At 37.8% G+C, this 22,394-nt stretch overlaps 4 protein-coding genes across 8 annotated transcripts in view; 3 read left to right on the top strand and 1 right to left on the bottom strand.

Moving 5' to 3' along the window:
• Window positions 1–536: 536 nt before the first annotated feature.
• The window catches only part of LOC126624085 (cyclic nucleotide-gated ion channel 1-like), a 24,140-nt gene continuing 2,282 nt past the window's right edge, over window positions 537–22,394 (bottom strand). The window contains exons 1-8 of one of the 4 annotated variants that reach the window (XM_050293118.1): window positions 17,647–18,114; window positions 16,942–17,077; window positions 16,026–16,578; window positions 15,503–15,715; window positions 15,117–15,415; window positions 14,863–14,974; window positions 14,530–14,766; window positions 537–1,468 (exon numbers count right to left, since the gene is read on the bottom strand). In XM_050293118.1, the coding sequence (XP_050149075.1) occupies window positions 785–1,468; window positions 14,530–14,766; window positions 14,863–14,974; window positions 15,117–15,415; window positions 15,503–15,715; window positions 16,026–16,578; window positions 16,942–16,970 (2,127 nt within the window). In that variant the 5' untranslated portion in view covers window positions 16,971–17,077; window positions 17,647–18,114 and the 3' untranslated portion in view covers window positions 537–784. Of the gene's footprint in view, window positions 1,469–1,559; window positions 1,797–1,999; window positions 2,112–2,206; window positions 2,488–2,600; window positions 2,802–2,885; window positions 3,470–13,516; window positions 14,441–14,529; window positions 14,767–14,862; window positions 14,975–15,116; window positions 15,416–15,502; window positions 15,716–16,025; window positions 16,579–16,941; window positions 17,078–17,646; window positions 18,115–22,394 lie in introns of those variants that run through there. The other 3 variants (XM_050293104.1, XM_050293127.1, XM_050293112.1) reach the window with 3 other exon arrangements.
• Window positions 7,998–13,286, top strand: LOC126624291 (uncharacterized). Of its 2 annotated transcripts, none has more exons than XR_007624042.1 (3): window positions 7,998–9,858; window positions 10,659–10,735; window positions 12,426–13,286. XR_007624042.1 is itself a non-coding variant. In XM_050293331.1 (3 exons), exons 1-3 carry the CDS (start codon window positions 9,183–9,185, stop codon window positions 12,439–12,441), a joined length of 390 nt encoding a protein of 129 aa, XP_050149288.1. In that variant the 5' UTR covers window positions 7,998–9,182; the 3' UTR covers window positions 12,442–13,286. The 2 variants fall into 2 exon arrangements, 1 of the variants encoding a protein (XP_050149288.1); XM_050293331.1 differs by lacking the exon at window positions 10,659–10,735 and having other exon boundaries at window positions 7,998–9,476; window positions 9,779–9,858.
• The window catches only part of LOC126624131 (cyclic nucleotide-gated ion channel 1-like), a 37,711-nt gene continuing 34,620 nt past the window's right edge, over window positions 19,304–22,394 (top strand). The window contains exon 1 of the mRNA XM_050293153.1: window positions 19,304–19,359. The gene's annotated coding sequence lies outside the window, so the exon portion shown is untranslated. The remainder of the gene's footprint in view (window positions 19,360–22,394) is intronic.
• Window positions 19,416–22,394, top strand: part of LOC126624142 (cyclic nucleotide-gated ion channel 1-like) — a 26,138-nt gene continuing 23,159 nt past the window's right edge. Inside the window, exons 1-6 of the mRNA XM_050293173.1 lie at window positions 19,416–19,588; window positions 19,682–20,120; window positions 20,203–20,403; window positions 20,614–20,864; window positions 20,983–21,097; window positions 21,243–21,465. Of these exons, the coding sequence (XP_050149130.1) occupies window positions 19,563–19,588; window positions 19,682–20,120; window positions 20,203–20,403; window positions 20,614–20,864; window positions 20,983–21,097; window positions 21,243–21,465 (1,255 nt within the window). The 5' untranslated portion in view covers window positions 19,416–19,562. The remainder of the gene's footprint in view (window positions 19,589–19,681; window positions 20,121–20,202; window positions 20,404–20,613; window positions 20,865–20,982; window positions 21,098–21,242; window positions 21,466–22,394) is intronic.

Raw genomic sequence — 22,394 nt, 5'->3', positions numbered from 1 at the left:
CATATCATCGATCTGTGTTAGAGTTCTTACAGGACAAAGGCGACTTAAGAATGTAAGAATTAACGCACTAACCAAGACTAAAACATGAACTACAACCTAATAAGAACTAACCAGAATTTGTGTGTGAGTGAACCAAGAAGAACACATACCTGCAGAAGTTCCCGAACTAGAAGCCATAGAGCTAAGCTTTCAGTGAACCTTCTTCTCTCTTGCAGAAAATCAAGAACTCGACTTACAATAGGTTTAAGTCTCAATATAAGCGTGTCTCCTGTGAGAGAAGAGGCCACTATATATATACATATAATCTTTTCCATACCAGAAAGGAATTCCCTATTAAAATCCTTAGAGAAAACAAATACTTGCTTTACTTGTTCCGTAAGAACTGATCTTAATGCTATGCAAAACCTTTCTTCATTAAGGTGAAAGGGAAGGTTCTTATTTACAGAACCACGAAATCGAGAGGCTCAGATGCGGCGTCATCCAATTGCTGCTAGATGCTAAGCAAGTCCGATATCGACGGACCAAAGGTAAAAAAATTTCAGTAAAACGAAGGAAAAATGTAATCCTTTCTCTCATATTCCGTAAAATGAGAAAAAGAAAGAATCGGACATTGCCATATGCAACACACATTTTACTGAAGTTGGTACACTCAACAAAATGTGGCTCCCTACCATTATGCTGTTACACTTTTCTTCCTTTTTATCAATTAAAACAGTTTCTCGATTACATTTTACAAGAAGACGACGACCAATCATATAACTTAATCGAAACCTCTGCATGCCTATTATTGCTCTTTAGCATTAAAATCAGGCTCCGCCGGCTTTTGAAGTAGCATCGCCGGTAGTCTCTCTGGCACCCTTGCCTTCCATGTACTACGCAGTGTGATAGCAGCAAAACGTGAGGCATAAATGGTGGCCCCTAGACTTGGGGAGCTGACCCCGGTGTTGGCCAGCGCATCTTGCAGCCTATTCTCCTCTTCCCGCAGAGACTCTTCTAGCTTCTTCTTCATATGACGGCGCCACGCTGCTTGTATAAAAAGGGCCGCCCAAGTCCTCCACTGCTGCGAGTAGAACCTGAATGTGTGCCGGAGCTGCTCGCTGTGGAGTCGCGTGAACTGAGAGGCTACAAACTTCAAGTCATCCGCTTTTAAAGCAAAGGCTTCAACTTCACTGAGGGCTTTGACAGTTCTGGTCGAGGTGGGAAGATTAGCTGATGCGTGGGGATCAAGAGCCCATGTCAAAAGTTCTTCGCCGCAAAAGTCACCGGCCTTGAGATATTCACAGATTAAAAAACCGGTTCTTCCACCATTCGTGGTCATAGTCAATAGTCTGCCCCCCATGATAAAGAGCATTTCTTCCACTGGGTCTCCCTCCCTAACGATATAGCTTTCCTCTGTATATAGTACCGGCTTGAGACGGTCACACATTACATCGAGCAGTTGTTCATCCATTTTCTCGAACATTGGCACCTTTAATGCGGTCAAGGAAAAAGTAAGAAACCATATCTAGTGGTTTGAAAGACATACTAAGATGACAAAACATAATGGTGAAGAAACTCACTCTCATAAGCAGAGGCAAACAGATATGGCGCTTCGTATCACTCCTGATTTCCCTGGGAAGACTCAGAAAAAAATTCTCCATGCTAACTCCTGTGTTTTCTTGCCATTGGTCTCTTGGGTATTCCCGAATACGCTTCTTGAGATGAGGGGGAAGTGCATAAAAGGCCATCCAATATTCTCTCTCTTGCTCCTTGGATCTCATATCCGCCAATCTTGCAGTTTTCAACTGCAAATATGTCTGTGATCCACAACAAGATACACTTATTAATCGATCATATCCTAAACAACGTTATACAAACATGTCATACCTGTATAGTTTATACGTATATCCAAACAATATATGCATGATGAATTGGTCGTTAGAGATTAGACTAAAGAATTGGAGGGACATTATGTATGCCACGTAACTGAGAGCGATTACATGGACTAAATACCACCTACCTGCATATTTCCAATTAGAGATGACAACAGTACCAACCCAGAAAGTGAAACGAAAACTGCGTAGTAGACTTCCCAAACATATGTACTCGTTTTGAGGCCTTGACCGAGGGAGCTGCAGAATATAAAGCTGAAACATATGAGAAGCTAGTCTAAATAGTGCAGACAAAAATCCTTAACGAACAAATGCGATAGGATGAAATGTTGAACCTCAAATTTTGCAGTCCCCACCAAAAGCAGTAAGAAATCTTTTGTACGAAATCTGCTGAGTCGTTCACAACACCGGATTCAAGGGCGTCAGCGTATATTCCAAAATTAAAAGGTGTGGAGCTTGGTATCTTTGTAGAGCAAGAATTGTTTGGAAATAATCTAGCTCCGAAGGTGTCATCACAAAATAAAGAACAATGTACACCGGTATGATTTTGACATGCTTCCCTCCAGCAACTTACGTTCCTTTCTATAGAAAACAGGTACCAAAAGGCTCCAACAACCTACAGGGCCAACAAACCACACTGGATTGTCAGAATCTGCACAAATTTCCTAATTATACATTGGTAAAGCATCAATTCTGCAAGAAAACATGGGAAATGGTTACGGGACTTACATGACTAGCAAGCATGTATAGAAAGAGATTAACCCATGCAGTTCCAGCGAGGATGCCCGAATTACTTGTAACTTTTTTCAATAAGGAACAGATGCGAAGGAGCCTCAGCACATATTGAAAGACAACTATGAAGTTCAATGATTTTGTTGCACCCAAAACCCTTGAAGCATTTAGTTTTGGAACAATAGCAAAAATGAGGACCTGAACACAATGATGCAAAGCTTATGAGTCCACAAATGCAGTCATATAATATACCTAAAGGTGAAGGGAGATGAAATTCCTGACCTGTGGCAGTGGAAGAATCACAAATACGTCTGCCGGGAAGTAGAAGAACAAATATTTCCGTGCAATTGTCCGCATCTCTTCCACTCTTCCAGAAGCTTGAGAACGAAGACTAACAATAGCAGCACGGAATTGAAAAACCATATGGATTATATAAAACAAATCGACGAGGAACCGCAAAACAACGACTGGAGTCCCCAGTGTTGTGTCCAATCTAAGGCACTTCTTCTGAACATTAAAAACAAGGATATAACAGAATAACGGATCCAGTGAGAACGCAATTACACAAAAAGTTAGATACACATCATTCAACCTTCGGATCTCCTGCGGGCCAAGTCGACTCCTCTTGGAACCCAAAACTCCATGATAAGAGGTCATTGTTTCTCCAACTCTCTTAATATAATCCATCAATATCCTCTTCAAACCCACGTCCCAAAACTCTAGCTATATTATGGAACTAATCTTTTTTAGCTTTTTTTGGACAAACGATAGGATAATTATACTAATCAAACCTCCATTACCAGAAACTTAATCTGGAAGTTGTCTGCAGGGGGAAAGAAGACAGTTTGTGGATAAAAAGCTCAAACCTTAGAGAGAGAGAAGACGAAGACTTCAAGTCAACTGCGCTTTTTATTTTATTTGGATGTGTTATCCACATATCTCATTTTATTTCTCACACACTTCTTGATAATTTCTGTTCGTTGATCTTCTTCAATTCATCCGATCCGACGGTTGAAAATTAAAAAAGTATTTGAGAAGTAAAATGGGGTGTGGGGATATCACACACCATTTATTTTTGCTAGACCTCTTTGATTTTTGCGGAAAGGGATCCTATCCGGATCCCTTCCACTAAATCCACAAAATCACCTAATCCGGACTCTTAAAATTTGATCAAACGGCTCAAGTTATTATAACTTTTAAAGGGATCCTTTGTTTGTAGCCGTTGGATCAAATTTCAAGGCCTGAATTGATTGATTTTGTGAATTTGGTGGAAGGGATTCGGAGAGGATCCCTTTCCGATTTTTGCTTACCAAGTTTTAATTTTTCAACCATTTTTTAGTTGTGATTTTTTCAATGTTGTGTTTTACGGATGAAGTACCAAAGATCGATCACTTTCGCTACTTATGATCTATCATGCAAAAGAACAGAGAGTTGAATGGAGACCTTAACCATAGAATACAAGCTAAATGGATAAAGTGGATGTCACATCCCAGACCGGCTCCATCGTAGCACAATATTGTTCGCTTTGGGCCCGGCTCGCACGGTTTTGTTTCTGGGAACTCACACGAGAAGTTCCCAGTGAGATCACCCATCCTAGGAATGCTTTCGCCCGAACTCGCTTAACTTTGGAGTTCCGACGAATTCCGAAGCCAGTGAGCTCCCAAAAGGCCTTGTACTATATGGAGGTGGGCATGTACATATAAGGCACATCACCTCTTCTCCGTTAGTCGATGTGTGATATTACAATCCACCCCCCTTAGGGGCCCGACGTCCTCATCGGCACACTTACACCACATGGCAGAGTGGCTCTGATACTATTCTGTCACTTCCCAGACCGGCTCCGCCGTAGCACGATATTGTCCGCTTTGGGCCCGGCCCGCACAGTTTTGTTTCTGGGAACTCACATGAGAACTTCCCAATGGGATCACCCATCTTAGAAATGCTCTCATCCGAACTCGCTTAACTTCGGAGTTCCGATGAACTCCGAAGCCAATGAGCTCCCAAAAGGCCTTGTACTGTATGGAGGTGGGCATGTACATATAAGGCACATCACCCCCTCTCCGTTGATCAATGTGAGATTTTACATTGGAAGAGTGCATTGGGTGTATTGTGCGACCGTCGTATGCCATTAAAGCTTAAGGAAAAATTTAATAGTACGACAATAAGGCCATCAATGCTTTATGGCACGAAATGGTGGACGGTGAAGCATCAAAATGAGTGTAGCGGAGATGAGAATGCTTCGTTGGATGTGTGGGCACACGAGAAGGATAAATTAGGAATAAGGATAATTGAGGTAAAGTAGGAGTAGCCGAAATTAAAGTAAAGATGAGAGAAAATCGGTTACGGTGGTTTGGGCATGTGAAACGAAGGCCTATAGACGTTTCGGTTATAAGATGCGATTATGAGACAGAGATTCAGAGCAGAAGCGTTAGACGAATATCTAGGAAGACTTTGGAAGAGACTCTAAGAAAAGACTTGGAGTACTTAGATCTAACGGAAAACGTGGTACAGAACCAAGCGCAATGTCGTTATAGGATTCATACAGCCTACCCCACTTAATGAAAAAAAGGCTTTGTTGTTGTTGTTTGTGTTTTATGGTGTTTGAGTTTGGAGGCTTTGGACTCGGGTGCTTCTAGACATCTTGAAAAAGCGCAAGGAAAATATTTCAATCAAGGTAATTGTCTCCAAGTCTTTAGTTAAACCAGGGACTGTCCACCTAGTGTATAATTGCTGCTCAACTCTATGCTGATAATGTTTAAAGTGTTTTGTACATTGCATGGAGGTTGTTATTAATGATTAGACCAACGAATTATCCACATTCTCTAAATTGGATTTCACACGATATGAATTAAACCCAATACTTATAATTCTATACCTTTCATACAAATTAAGCACCCTTTAGTGCGGGTTTGTATATGGAATTTATCTTTTCTGTGTTTGATGATTGTAAATTGCCATCTATGCTTGAGATATGGTGTTGAAGAAGAGGGTAGATTTTGGATTTAATGGTTTCCAAATCAAAGAGTGATTTCATTACATAATTATCTCAACTTTATTATGAAGTATTTATCTTTATTTCCACAACAATGGTTTAAGGAGTTTAATCGGTAATCGGCATTCATTTAGTTATTTGTTAGTATGTTTTCTAAATTAAAAAAAAATCATGAATTGTTCACTGTTTGAGCTTTCCGTGAACTCATTGTCTCAATATTGTTTCTACTTGGCAGTGTTTCAAAGTGTTTTTACAATTTTGAAAGTAAGTTTCAAAGTGTCTCCGAATGCAGGACAAGAGAAGAATGTGATGAGCCCCAAGAACAGTGAAGTAAGAAATTAAGTCTTGAGAAATAAAGCACGTGAATCATTTTTGTTGTACATAGGTTGTTAATATAAAGCAAGGAAGAAAATATCGGTAATATCGGAAATATCGGTAGTCCGAAAACACGGAAATATCGATGGAAATATCGGGATAATATCGATATCAATAAAAATTACATGGAAACCACGGAAATTGTAAGAAAAACTTGGAAATTTTTATTGAAACTTTGCAGGATGTTTATTTAGTCAATTATCTATTAGTTTATCACAAAAAATTGGAAGGAAATGCATTGCATGATGGATTTAACTGATTTAAGTTGATTATATAGCGAGCTGGCAAACATTGTGAATGTAGAAAATATGTAGTAATTAATGAAAGAAGTTTAAACACACCATAATCATTTATATATAATGAATTAGTACAATATTTTACACTTTATACATTGCATGGTAAGATACATGAGTGACTTAGTACCACATAGAGTTCCTATGAGGTTCAAAATTTTCACTATCTTCATCATCTCTATTTGTAGAGTAAGTGTATTGTGAAGAGTAGTCAGCAACCATGGCAATGGTTTTCAAGAACCAAAACCCAAAAGTCAATAGGAAACCGAATACTTCGGTATTTTTCGGGATTACCAAACAAATGGGATTTGGAAACCAATACCATATCGAAAATTTCGGTATTTTTCGGGATGGGATTCCCGAACTTCAGGATGGTTTTGGTTTGGGATTTTTCGGTTTGGGTTTGGGACTTTTTCGGTTTGGTTTGGGATTTTCGGGAATTTTTTCCAGCCCTACCATGTAAGTGACCAAATAAAAAATAGAAAAATTAAAAACCACATGCCATTGACTAAGTAATTAATTGACACAATTTAAAATATAATACCACAAAAAATTTGGAATATGTGCAAATTTGTTTCTTATAAAAAGAATTCAAAACAAAACAATATATATAAATATAGTAGCATGTTATCACAACAACATAAGTGATATGGTGGTTAAGGTGTTAAGGAGTCAAATGGGAGGGGGTTCGAATCCCTTTAGTCTCAAAATTGATACTTTTCAGAAAATTTTAAGAATTTTTGGATGTCATATCGCGATATTTTGACGAAAACTCATTGGATACTCATTAAAATATCGGTAACTCAAAAAAACGAATATTTTCGATATTTAAATCCTTGATATAAAGTTAGTATAATTTAGGTTCAAATTGATGATGTGAACAATTTATTTACTCTGTGATTTATACTTAGAAAGCCGCTATTTTAATTGTACATAAGCTCTTAATGTAAATTCAATAGAATATACATACAAACTGAAGACTTATTTTTACCATTTGAGTTCAGCTGCTTTGATCGGTTTTTAAATTATTTAGAAATAAGTGTTTTAAATTGTGGTTATGGTTTCAAACCGCAGCAGAGCGCGGGGCATCTTTGCTAGTAATATAACTAAAGGTGAAGGGAGTTGAAATTCCTGACCTGTGGAAGAATCATAAACACGTCTGCCGGGAAGTAGAAGAACAAATATCTCCATGCAGTTGCCTGCATCTCTTTAACCAACTCAACTCTTCCAGAAGCTTGAGAAGAAGGACTAACAATAGAAGCACGGAATTGAAAAACCATATGGATTATATAAAACAAATCGACGAAGAACCGCAAAACAATGACTAGAGTCCCCAACTGTCTTAATAGAATCCATCAATATCCTCTTCAAACCCATGTCCCAAAACTCTAGCTATATTATGGAACTAATCTTTTTTAGCTTTTTTTCGAACAAACGACAGAATAATTATACTAAATTCATCTGACCGCCATTACCAGAAATCTTAATCTAGTAGTTATCTGCAGGGAGAAAGAAGACTGGATAAAATGCTCAAACCATAGAGAGAGAGAGAGAGAGAGAGAGAGAGAGAGAGAGAGAGAGAGAGAGAGAGAGAGAGAGAGAGAGAGAGAGAGAGAGAGAGAGAGAGAGAAGACGAAGACTTCAACTGCACCGGCCTTGCAAGTCAAGAAATGTAATTAGTGCAGGAACCTTCAATATTGAGCTCCTGTGGACCAAGACTTATCCTCTTAGTGTTGGAATCTTATTTGGACTCTACAAATCATGATAAGGAATTGTCACATTATAATTATAATCAGTTAGAGTTAATTATTAGGTTAACTTCCTTCCTTTAAAGTAGGACCTTAAGGCAAACATGTTGAAGTGATGGAAAGCCCCACGTCTATAAGGATTGAGTAGTGCTTTCAGTTACCAACTGCTGTCCATAATAGGTGGAATGCAGTTTGGAACAGCATCTATATATGGAACGGTCCCTGCTCAAGAGGAAAAGGTTCTATACAGAAACTAGCCCTATTCTAGTGAGAACATAAGGTCCCCATTGAGTAGAAGATTCTTCCTTATTCACCGTTTCACGGCTTTATCAGGCATACATCAGTCAAAGGTGAGAAGTTATTAATTTCTTTCTATCAAATGCATTTGGATTGAATTGATAACCAAACTCTTGTTCAGATACATGTATGTGGATTGTGATTTAGGGTTCTTGCTAATTTAAAGTTCCAACATTTGGTATCAGAGCATGTATTAGCTCACCCTAAATTCAATTCTTTTAATTACTATTGTTGTTGATTATATTTTGATCCTGGGCACTATAATTCTTCGATTAATGTTTGTTGGTTTTCTTTTGGGTATTGTGATCACGTTTGATACTATGGTGAAAACACCGGAAACAACTTGGGCCTCTCCTTCAAAAACATGAACCCTCTGAGAACGAGAAAGAGACCGGGATAGTAAAAGAATCCGATACAGAAACCGTGACCGCCTGTATCAAAAGGTCGCGTACACCCGAGGGCATCAGTCCATGCAAGCATCAGTGGCGCAAGTCAACTATTGAAGATGTGAGGGGAGGCAAATTGTGATTAATTGGCTCATATAATTGAGTTGGCAACAATTAAAGACCGAAGACCAAATTGATTAGAGTGGTAGGCGTGCAAAGTAAAAGGGTTCCAGAAGCAAGTCGAAAGCAGGAAAGAAGCATCAAAGTTAATCACATAAATACATGGAATTAAGATTGTGTGACTTTGTGGATTAATAAAAGGAAAAGTCAGATGGTTGTTTTGACTAAATGGAGAGAATGAGGGAAGGCATGCCAATTGCTTATCCTTTAATTTTAAAGGAAATTAAAGCCTTCAATTTGGAAGCCAAGGCACAACAACGGCATCGTTAAGGGCATCATGAAGGAAACTCAGCAAAAGCCGAGCAGCAATGGGGTTGGTCTGGAAGATTGCTTGGTTGCCTATGATATCACGAATGGCACAAGCTTGGTGGACTAATGTACATGGCTTTAATGGTTTTCTGGTTAGAGCTTTCTTTGGATTTGATTATAATTGTTTTTTAATTATAATTGTTCACATTAATGCTTTTCTTGGTAAGTCTTATTCAGGAATTGTTGGAGTTTCTGTGGAGCTTTCCTTTCGGTGGAATTTCAGGAAAAACAGAGATGGCATAAAAAAAAGGCAGAGAGAAAAGGAATCAAACTCCAACAAGAATGATGCCAAGGTTGCAACATGTCTAACTAGACAAATAATCACGCTATTAAACCATTAAACAATTGTTTGTAGAACTTTCACCAAAGTGGGGTTTTAAGGAAATTTTGTTTATTAAGGAGGTTGCATGGAATTGTGGTTCATAATCCACTACGGGTAAATATGTTGGCCGGTTGGTTTTATAAATCATCATAAGGGTTTTTTAATGAATTTTGAGCCAACTATATTCTTTTCCAAAGATTAGAGTATTAGTTGAAACTTGAGCTTTGATTAAAAAGGCTACATAATAAGGGTGCATATCGATATGATATACAGAAATTGCAGTTGTGTATCGTACCCAAAGGTGTTACATTGCTGTGTCAATTGATTATTTATCAACTCTCTGGCTTCATCAGGTTTGTTCTTTGCTCTTTGTTCCAAAAACTTGCAATTATGTTGAGTTGTAATCTATGCATGTGGCTAACCCTAAATTCCATTAAATTGACTTGTGAATGTACTGAATCATATATATCTTCTTACAATGCAAGGGTTGGGCATAATCATTATGGAGCTGGCATTTGTTGTTTTAGTGGAAGCTTGGTAAAAAGGTTTAATTAGAAAGCCACAAAGTTTTTTGTTACATACGGAACTTGCAAAATGATAGAAACCAGGCATTAATATTTATCTTTATGTTTAAAGAATGAAATTGAGATTGTAAACGAATTTTTGATGTGCCCTATAGTATTGTAGAAAGAACCAATGTTAGTTCTCCGGCTGAAAATAAAACTTGCATGGAGGGTTGATGTTTTTATTCTTAACGGATTAATACATCAATGTTAATTGTATAAATATAAAGTCTTCTACGATAATATTTTCTACACTAACCTCTACTTCTTCAGGAAAAATATATATGAGCGAGGTTTCGCAATGCAGACTTGTGTACATATGTTTTTCACCAAAGTGAAAAGACTTCAGGAATTGGATTATGTAAATTATCGTTTTAAAAACTCATAACATGTCAATATTCTTTTCCAAAGAGAGGAATGTATGAATGGGCTGAGATGGGTATAACATTTTTTAAGAGAATTAAGTTGACTGTTTTCTTGTCCAAAGACTTGAAATCTTGGTTGTTTTCTTAATCTTTTACATGACTATTATACAATAAGGTTACATAATCTATTACTGAATTATGGCAGTTTATGTTTCTTGCCTAAAGGTGTAACATAATCATGCATGAATAATGAAAATTAATATAGCGGAGCAGATGAAGAAGGCGAAGTTCATAGTTTTTGGGTATGTTTTTTTTGTACCAATGATTCCGCAGCTTTGGTGATCAATTTTATTGGAAGAATGACATAGAAACTGTATTTGGTATGATACTAGATACCGGCCCCTGAAATATGTTTGCATTCAGTTTTCATTTAAATGAGTCATGGTAATAATATGTTTTGACCATGTGCCAAGAGTTTTCAGTAGAACTCCACACTCATTTTCCATTTGGGCACAAGCTCTTCCAAAACTCAGTGCAGCTCTTGACTATGTGTTACCACTGGTGCAAGTTTTTCCAGCACCGTACTTCTTGCTATTTTCTGATAATTTATAACCTGTTGAATACGTATTTTATGAGTAATTTTGGTGAATGAGTGTTTTCCCAAGTGGGAGAATAAAAGTAAAAAGTTTTGGGCTACATACTCATTAAATTGTTCCATAGGCATTGTGTTCTAAATGTATGTGGGAGTTGTTTTTGTATTGTCCTAGTCACGTTGAAAGTGTAGTAAAGTTTTTGAATGCATATGTTTTTTTTGTTTTCCCTTCTATGTCGACAACATGATTAAGAATGCACTTGGATGATTACATGTTGATCCTTCTAATGATTTTGCAGGCAATAAGACCTAAAATTATTGATACATCTCCTGAAATGTGCATAATAACTTTTTGTAACCAAGTTCTATACTTGACATTACTTTAGAGATGGTTGCATGGATTGGTTTTGTTCTGTGCAATTGTAACTAGCAAGTTATTTATACATGCATATTAAACAATGCATGATGGCAGCAGCTAGCCTTTCGAGTGATTATAAAAGTTGTAGTCAAGGTTGCATTTCGAAAAAGCAAAACCATAAATTATATCTCTATTGGTCTTATTAGCTCTTACTGTTGGATTATTTTTGGTATGATTTTGAGTATCCATCATACATGTTTAAATGGTGAATGCTAAGGAATGGAAGGGATATCTTGTGGAGGAAAGATTGTGACATTCTTTCATTGAAATTGTGATTAATTTGCATGCAAGGAAATTTTATGGTAATATGCTTATGTATAAACTGATTGACGTAGTAAATTTGCTACCAAAGCATGCATGTTTCAAGATATGATGTTGTAGACTAATGGGTTCTTTAATTCTATATTGTTTTGTCTTATATCTTGCATATTAATTTGTAATGTATGCGCTTATGCCGTAAGGTTCCTTCTGGTTTGTTTAAAGGATGCGCACAATAAAGAATACTTGTGGCTAACCAATTAGAATAATTGGCTAATTCTATTGTTATACGAAAGTCCTTTAGACATTAAGTTGTTGATATGCTAAATTAGTGGGAGTGTTGTTCACACTACGTTATTTCTGTTTAAGACTATTAACTAGTTTAATTGTGTATGGAAGAATTGATGCTTCACTGGAAGTATATTGGCAAACTCATTGGAGTTTGATAAAGGACCAAAATAGCAATGTTTAAAGAGCACGTTGCAAAGATGGGAATATCGGAATCATTTGATTTAGTATATATGTGGGAGCGAACTTCCAATCTTGTTTGTTTACTTTATGGCTGTTTGCTGCCAATGAATGGAACTTGGTGTTTAATTCCATGTATTGTATTGACATGAATTATTGATAAGTTTTGGCTATGGGAATGTTTAGGCATTGTATCATTCCCTTGTGGCATTGGTTGCTTGTTTAAAAATTTCAAGTGGTTTTAACTCTTTTTCAGTGTGCAAGATAGCTGAGGGTGGCTTGTTAAAACTGCAGCAACCTTAAGGTAGTGGTTGATGAAGCGGATGAATGATAGCTTCATCAAGACAGACAGGGCTGTTTTTGTGGGGGTATAATGGCAAAACTCTCGGTTTCACTGACATGTTTTATAGCATCATGTATGGTTAGTGAAGAAGATTGTGATTCCAGAGTGCCTGCACTAACTGTTGTGCAAAGTTTTCTGGAGTTCGACCTTCTAAATTAGCCATGACAGATGTGTGAGGAATGGTTAATTAACTCAAGTGATCACTAAGGAACTGATTCTCGTTGTAATGTTGATGAATAAACATGATTAGTAAAGTCCAAAGTGGGAGAATGTTGGAATCTTATTTGGACTCTACAAATCATGATAAGGAATTGTCACATTATAATTATAATCAGTTAGAGTTAATTATTAGGTTAACTTCCTTCCTTTAAAGTAGGACCTTAAGGCAAACATGTTGAAGTGATGGAAAGCCCCACGTCTATAAGGATTGAGTAGTGCTTTCAGTTACCAACTGCTGTCCATAATAGGTGGAATGCAGTTTGGAACAGCATCTATATATGGAACGGTCCCTGCTCAAGAGGAAAAGGTTCTATACAGAAACTAGCCCTATTCTAGTGAGAACATAAGGTCCCCATTGAGTAGAAGATTCTTCCTTATTCACCGTTTCACGGCTTTATCAGGCATACATCAGTCAAAGGTGAGAAGTTATTAATTTCTTTCTATCAAATGCATTTGGATTGAATTGATAACCAAACTCTTGTTCAGATACATGTATGTGGATTGTGATTTAGGGTTCTTGCTAATTTAAAGTTCCAACACTTAGCTCTTTGTCAACCCCTCCTCGATTACCAATCGATAATCGAAGGCGACTGGATATGCGGGTGGATGGACGAAGGCGACTTAAGAATTCAGACAAGGATGTAAAAGGTGAAAGGGAAGGCTCTTATTTAGAGAACAACGAAATCGAGAGGCTCAGATGTGGCGTCATCCAATTGCTGCTAGATGCTAAGCAAGTACGATATCGATGGACCAAAGGTAAAAAAAATTCAGTAAAACGAAAGAAAAATGCAATCCTTTCTCTCATATTCCGTAAAATGAGAAAAAAGAGTCGGACATTGCCATATACAACACACATTTTACAGAAGTTGGTACACTCTACAAAATGTGGCTCTCTACCATTACGCTGTTACAGTTTTCTTCCCTTTTAACAGTTAAAACGGTTTCTCTGTTACATTTTACAACAAGAAGACGACCAATCATATAACTTAATCAAAACCTCTATATACCTATTATTGCTCTTCAGCAGTAAAATCAGGCTCCGCCGGCTTCTGAAGTAGCATGGCCGGTAGTCTCTCTGGCACCCTTGCCTTCCGCGTACCACTACGCCGTATAGTACGCAGTATATTAGCAGCAAAACGTGAGGCATAAATGGTGGCCCCTAGACTTGGGGAGCTGACCCCAGCCTTGGCCAGTGCATCTTGCAGCCTATTCTCCTCTTCCTGCAGAGACTCTTCTAGCTTCTTCTTCATATGACGGCGCCACGCTGCTTGTATAAAAGTAGCTGCCCAAGTTCTCCACTGCTGTGAGTAGAACCTGAATGTGTGCCGGAGCTGCTTGCTGTGGAGTCGCCTGAACTGAGAGGCTACAAACTTCAAGTCATCCGCTTTTAAGGCAAAGGCTTCAACTTCACTGAGGGCTTGGACAGTTCTGGTCGAGATGGGAAGATTAGCTGATGTGTGGGGATCAAGAGCCCATGTCAAAAGTTCTTCGCCGCAAAAGTCACCGGCCTTGAGATATTCAGAGTTGAAGAAACCGGTTCTTCCACCATTCGTGGTCATAGTCAATAGTCTGCCCCGCATGATAAAGAGCATCTCATCCACTGGGTCTCCCTCCCTAACGATATAGCTTTCTTCTGTATATAGTACCGGCTTGAGACGGTCACACATTGCATCGAGCAGTTGTTCATCCATTTTCTCAAACATTGGCACCTTTAATGCAGTCAAGGAAAGAGTAAGGATCAATATCTAGTGGTTCGAATGCACATTAAGATGACAATAACAATGGTGGAGAAACTTACTCTCATAAGCAGAGCCAAACAGAGATGGCGCTTTATGTCCCTTCTAAGATCCTTGGGAAGATTACATATCAAATTCTCTTCATCAACACCTCTGGTTTCTTGCCATTTATATTGTTCATACCGCCTGATGCGCTCTCGCAAATTCTCAGGTAGCAAGCGGTGGGACATCCATTGTTCTGCATCTCTCCTTTTCACTCTCATTTCCTCCAATCGTGTGGTTGTAGATTGCAAATATGTCTGTTTCAAAAATTTAAAGTTCATCAGAACCTCATGACAGAAATAGAAACGATATGTCAATCCTGTAAAACTACAGGCACAACATTAAGTACCAACCTGCATATTTCCGATGAGAAATGAAAATAGCACCAACCCAGCGATAGAAATGAAGACTGCAAAGCAGATTTCCCATACATATGTACTGGTTGCAAGGTTCTGACCAAGTGAACTGCAAAATGAAAATATCAAGAATCAATACCAAATAAAGATACTGTATCAAGTATAAAATACTCGTTTTATAAGTTAACTCTACTGAGCTCATCATCAGAAGACCTTAAGAATGCAGACAAAGACAAGTTGTATAGGCACACCTCAAATTCCGTAGGCCCCACCAAAAGCAGTAAAAGAATTTCTGAGGAAAATCTGTGCTTGACTCAACAATACCAGATTGAAGGGCATCAAGGAATATTCCAAAATCAAACTGTGTTTTATCTTCATCTTGTATCGGGCAGGAAGAATTTAAGAATGTGATCTTACTAAAAGCATTCGGGCTCACGGTATCACAGTATAAATCCTTGTGCGAGCATATGGTTGTATTGTTCCCACATGCTGCTTTCCAGCACTTGGTTTCACGTTCTATAGAGAACAAGTACCAAAAAGCTCCCAGTACCTAAGAACAGCATAACACTTGAAAATCAGAAGATTCAAAGAAGAAGGACAATTGTATTGTTGCTATGAATATCATGATCAAACTTACATGACTGGCGAGCATGTAAAGAAAAAGATTAAATGCAGCTCCTGCCCAAGCAGTTTCGGTAAGTATACCAGAAGCCCTTGTGACTTCTCTATACAATGGATATATCCGTATAAACCTTGGAAAATACTGGAACAGAACAACAAACTTCAACAAATTCTTTGTATTCAACGTTTTTGAGCCTCCCAATTTTGGAATGAAAATTAGAATAACCACCTGGACATATTTCATAGTATCATTAGGGGTCCAAAGCGGAATCAAAATGATGCACAAACATTCTAATCTAAACAAGACATCAACTACCACTAACCACACTATATGCCGAATTTAAAGTAGCAGATACTACATACGATTAAGTAATATATGCAACACCAAAAGTATACACAATATTGGGCCAAAATGATTACACATCATGTGCAGAGAGAGTACAGATTGTGCATAAAGATACCCCTCAACCCGCCATATTAGATGAGTAATCGAACAGTAAATTAATGCACCTCATACAAAGTAGGAAGGATTAGCTTACTTGTGGGAGAGGAAGGACTGCAAGAATGTCAATTAGGAAGTATGATGAGAGATACCTCCTTGCAATAGCCCAAGCATCTTCCACTAAAACACCTCTTCCAAACACTCGAGAAGAAGGAGCAATAAATCCAGTACGAAACTGGAAAATTATGTGAACAATATAAAATATATCTGTGAATGAACGCAAAACACTAGCTGTTATCTCCATCTTCCTGTCCAAACCAAGACACTTCCTCTTATCATGGATCACAGGGATGTAAAAGAACAAGGGATCAAGGGAGACGGCAATAATACATGCCAATACAAATATCTTATTCCACTTCTGAAGGAATGGCCCTTGAGGATCAAGAACTCCACTACCAAAGCTGTTGCCAACAACACTGTCAATTGAATAAGATTTCCATGACTTCTTAATCCGCTCAGAACCAGATTCCAAGCTTCTTTGGAATTTGACTGACACCGAGTTAATCGTTCTTCTGAACTTCCCTGGTGGCATGTGATCATCTGGAGAATATAATGGCTCAACATTTTTCTCTGCAGTCCAATCCTCAAACCTGAAACAAGACATTATATTTCCAATTTAAATAACACACAAGGAGATTTCCAAGCATCTAGCATTACATACAACAGTTAAACATAATTCCGAACGAAAGGACAGGGACAGGGTGGTGGAATTATGTGCTAATGTGTGGACAGAAACAGTGAAAGAAGTGATATTAGCAACAGTAGTGGCACATTATTAGCATCCCATCGCCACTGTGATATAAAACTCCCGGCAAGTACTTCATGGTAGAAGGACAACATAACATCAAAATCCTGACTTATTTGGCTACAAAAGCCAGGAAATTGCTGATAGTTGCAAACTAGTCAACATAATATCATGTATGTCAGGTTATAGTACTAATTGTCAAACTAACCTGACTAACTTCTCTTGCTGAAAATTCATGACTACAACTTGTTTTCGATAGAATCTCCAAACGGAAAGTTAACCTCCGAATGTTTGAATAACCCGAAGAGCTTCCTCGTGCACCACCAAGTTCCCAAAAGCAGTCCCTAGACAACGATTCGAAGTGAAGCAAAATGAGTTCACCGTAGAAACTTCTGTAATTTCACAACATGTTTCGTAGAATTACTCGCCTAAATGCGTTAATAAAAGGGGAAACTTTATCTGGAGTCCAAGAGCAATATCAAAGTGCTGTTTGCCCCAATTCAAAGAGCAGAAATCGCACTAACGCTAAATATCCATACAAAAATATCTTCATTTGAGCAATATCTCCCTAAATTTAGCATCCATTTTTTATCATACATTCATAAATTCATTGCTAACAACAAAATAAAATCAAATAAATAAAAAATATGGTCACAAATGGACCAACAGGACCTCTTGCATTCAAAATTTGAACCAAAAGCCAAATAATTTCAACAAAAAATTGATATTTTTGGATTTCCAATTTCATATCCTTTCCAAAAAAGACCAAAAAACTAAATCTTTAACATTCCAAAAACTAAAAATCCAATCTTTGGGGGAAAAACCATGTCACTGAAAGCAAAAGAAAAAATGAACAAAAATAGCAAATTGAGGAAAACCCAACAACAAAAACTGCTGATATATAAGAACTCACCAAACAATAAAGTCTGAGAGCGACTAAGTGAACAGATTGTCCATGGCGGAAGAACCCAAACAGAAGCTTCTCCTTGTGATTATCTCCCAAGACCCAGATAGCTTTAATGCTCAATATTCAATCAGTGACAGAGAGAGGGAGAGAGAGAGAGAGAGAGAGAGGAAGAAGAAGCAAAAGAAGAAGAAGACGAAGGTTCTCGGAAATGCGTAGGAAGTGAGTCAGTGGGTCTCCGAGTCAAGTGAGTCGAACACTCCGTCGTGATTAAATTATAGATTTTGAGACGGGCGTTCGGACAGAGACGGGGAGAGAGAGACGGAGAGAGAGAGGAAGTCCAACAAAGTTTGTGATTAGGCAGATAACAAAGTCTTGTGGCCTGGGTCCCATTTCCGTGAACTAAAATATTTTGCGCTCTCTCTCTGCGGTTACTATTCGCAACGGTGCGTACGTTCGCCGATGAGCGAAAAGTGAATTTGTGCCCGCGTGCTTCCCGGGAATATGGCTGCTTTTTATCTTTTTTTAATTTCCAGTTTCAACCGTTTTCTTTTTTTTCTTTTTTTTTTGGAATTTAGAATTTATGTTTTTTACTAGCCTCTCGCCAAACTCTAATGCCAATTTTCTTTTTTTAATTTATTAGTATTTTAAATATTTATTTTTATTTGAAAAATCTACGTTGGGTGGGGTTGTTTTCTTTCGATTGTTTTATTAATTTATCTTGATTTAATTAAAGTGTGGTGCTATTACACTTTTTTTTTTTACATTTTACATAGACTTTCTCTAATCGGAACGAATAATTAAAAAGGATTAAAAGACACAGATTAATAATGAGTACGTGAGAAGTAAAATAGGTGAGGTAGATAACGTCATGCTAACAAAATTGTTCTTTTTAGATTTTGTAAGAACGTAGGAGTATCATAAATTATCACTCCAAATCTCTCCCAATTATTTTTTGGCTTTCTATTTCTGAAATTGGAAAAGAAAATCCCACTTGAATTTTTTTCTTTCTTCTTGTGGTTATTCCAGAATAATATCTTTTCAATCAGGTTTGTACGTTTGAATCCAAAATTGTCTTCTTATTAAGCAATTATTACAAATATTTAGTATTTTAAATCCCACTTGAAAAGTATTGCGTGAGCAATGTGGTTAGTCGATATTATAAACATTTTTTGGTTGGAATTGTCGATAATTTGTATTAGAGAGAGCCACAACTCACTAATATGGGATTAGGATGCTCTTCGCATCTCTTTTATCTGGATTCTCCAGATCCTTTAATCATTTTCTTATTTCTTATCTTATTAATTTAATAAAAAAAATAAAACAAAAGCGGGTAGCGGTAATCGAACCCATATTGTTAGCGTGGAAGGCTAGGGGTAATAGTCAAAGTTGATTTATCATTTTTCACGTTTCTAATTCAAAATTGAACATGAAACTTTGGTTTCATTGGGCTCCTTTATAGAAAATGTATGAATTCCTATATTAAGACATAAACGAAAAATAAATAAATTTCAGCCCATTTAACCGAAAATCGAACGGCCAAGAATTAATTTCTTATTTATCTTTTCCCATCTTCACCTTACTGTTGGTATTTTCTGATTCTGGTTCAAATTTTAGGGTAGAGCTAGATTAAGCTGCACCGTACCCACCCCTAACTAGTTGACTTGATTGGTTGACTTGTGAAGAATGGAAGTTCCTGGAGGTTTCTTTGACAATGCGTGTGTGAATTGGATCCATGGCCTTGGCCGGCTCCGCTGCTTCAACTTTTTACATCAACTATTGCATTTCTTGGAACCCAACTGGTTTTCATGAAACCTTTCGGACACTTGATCATTTTACTTTTTTCTTCTTCCCTAGTTTTCGAGTCGTTTCTTTTCTTTATCCCGGCAAATAATCTGCTAGGTTAGAATTTGAGGCACTGGCAAATGGCCATGGAGGTTCAAATTCCGCGGTAAGCGAATGCTATCCTTTTTATGTTTGCCATTTGAATTTTTAGGGTAAAAGTTCTAAGCCAGTTGCTGTTTGTAAATGTTGTATAATTCAGGCTACATCACTGTGACTTAGAAAAAAATGCTGCAGAAAAATTCCCAAAGAATATTAGGGAAGCACTGAAAAAATTCCCCAAGAAAAAGCATCTTGATTTACGGGAGTTCGTCCTGCAGAGGTGGAATCAGATAGTTTTAGTTTTCTGTGTTATCGCTCTCTCAACCGATCCTTTGTTCTTGTACCTCCTTACGGTTAACAACGAACAGAATTGCCTTACCCTGGACAAAACATTGGCGACCGTAACTGCGCTTCTGCGTTTCAGCATCGATTTCTTTTATATATTTCATATCATTTTTCAATTCCGTGCAAGCAATGTTGCTCATTCTTTTCAAGCCTCTCGACAAGGCGAATCGGTTGCAGAGACTCGGGCAAGAGCATGGAAATATTTGTTGATGTACCTACTACTCGACATGCTTATAATTCTTCCACTTCCACAGGTATGGAAAGCCATTTTATATATAGTTGAGCTATAATATTTACAAGGTAGGCTAGCTTATAAGCTTGCTCTGATCTGTCCAGGTGCTAGTTTTTGCTGTCATTCCAAAAACTAAACATTCGAGGGCTTTCTTTGTCGCAAGTATATCGAAAAATATGTTTGTACTTCAATATCTGCTAAGGGTATTTCGAATCTGCTCCTCGTTAAAAGTAGCTCTAAGGGGTTCTAGCATCCTTGCCGAATCTGCATGGGCTAATCTCTTTCTTTTTATGCTTGCCGGTCATGTAAGTTCCATAACTATTTCTAATTCGGGTGATGCTTGAGAGACCATTTTGATATAAAGAAGGAATTCAACCATCAACCACCAATCATATGGTTTATAAAATATTGTTTAAAACAAAGATGGTCTCCTGTCATTTTCCTTTCTAATCAGTCCTTCGACATCTGAAACGCTTTTGTTGTTCTGTATACCAATTTTCTTGTTCTGTACGTAGGTTACTGGAGCCTTCTGGTATTTTTTTTCTATAGAAAGAATAACAAAGTGCTGGGGAGAAGCCTGCGAATATCATGGAGGTGCGCACTGCTATTTATTTTGCGATGACACATTTGCAGTATACAACTCTTGCTCTACAAACACAATGAATTCTGGAATATACTCTGATGCCCTTGAATCTATAGTTCTGGATTCAACTCCTTTTGTAAAAAGGATTTCTTACTGCTTCTGGTGGGGGATACAAAATCTAAGGTTATTACTTATCCAAATTATCCAACTATTGAGAGAATCTAAGGATTTCTTACTGCTTCTGGATTAAGCACTTTTGAGAATATCCTCTTATATGTTTAGTTGTATCGTGTTATTGCAGCTCCCTCGGCCAAAGCCTCAAACCCACAACTATCTACATATGGGAGATATACTTTTCACTTGTTGTTTCGATAACAGGCTTGGTGCTACTTGCAATTCTTGCTGGAAATCTGCAGGTTGGTGATAAACCATTCCCTCCTAGTTCTTTATCTAATTATCAAATGACTGATTGCGCATTGGTTTATCAGATAATCTAATTTATCTGATAATCTATTGGTGTAAACCTGATGAGCAGCCTTTTGGTTATCACTTGTCACACAGAAATATGTGCTGTCAAAAATTGCAAGATCGGAGGAAATGAGATTAAAGAAACCAGAAATAGAATTGTGGATGTATTTCCACTCACTTCCTGGAAGTCTAAAGGCACGGATTTGGCAATCCATGAAACACAAACTGAAAGAAAATATACGCATTGACGTGGAGAATTTTCTTCACCTTCTACCCGTGGAACTTTGTAAGGATATAAAATGGCATCTCTGCTCAGGTCCACTCAGGGAAGTGCCAATACTTCAAACCATGGACGAACAACTGTTGGAAGCTATCTGCAAACATCTCACGCCGGTGCTGTACGCAAAGAACAGCATCATTTTTCATGAGGGAGAGCCACTTGCTGAGATGCTCTTCGTCACACGCGGTAAGCTATTGACTTACACCGCCTCTGCTACTGCTAGGGTAAGATTTCTTGGCAAAGGTGACTATTTTGGAGAAGAGCTTTTCGATTGGGTGCTGATCAACTGTGCCAGCTTATCTAACTTCCCCTTGTCAACTGAAACTGTCAAGGCGCAAACGGAAGTTGAAGTGTTTGTTCTAAGGGCGCAGCAGTTGAAGACGGTAGTCTCTAAATTCTGGTGGCTTTTCACCAAAGAGCAACGCCGCCACTCGAGCCTTAATACTAGCTTTAACGTGGAGCAATGGAAACCAAGGGCAGCTTATGCTTTGCAAGCAGCATGGCGTCGCCATAAAAAGGAAACCTCGACGGTGCAAAGGAGACGTTAATTATTGAGAAGCTCTCCATTGTGCTGCTACTTTGTAACAAGTAGATTTTATTTCTATATAGGGTTAAGTAAAGAATCATTAGTTATTCGCACAAGCACCAGAAGTTTCGTGTTTGAAACTCTCTTCCTGTGTTATAGGTTGGTTTCTCTCAAATCACACTGCTCATTATATGTCAACATTTGATAGACCATCGAGAATTTGCCCCATCAAAGTTTAGAAGTAAGAAGTATAACTTGAGTTACTCCATAGACGCCACAACCAGAGGATGATGAGCAATCGATAGAAATTGTACCAATAAAGTTATTCAAAACGTTGTTTTTCAGGTGCCTCGTACCACTAATTGATTTTAGGATGGATGCTCCTATGTATTTTAATGAGCTTTGCTCTCATAAGCATCAAAACACAAAAGAAACAGTT

This window comes from Malus sylvestris, chromosome 1 (genome assembly GCF_916048215.2).
Source record: "Malus sylvestris chromosome 1, drMalSylv7.2, whole genome shotgun sequence".
In the NCBI taxonomy this organism is placed as follows: Eukaryota; Viridiplantae; Streptophyta; class Magnoliopsida; order Rosales; family Rosaceae; genus Malus; species Malus sylvestris.
This window is presented reverse-complemented; position numbering and strand designations above follow the sequence as displayed.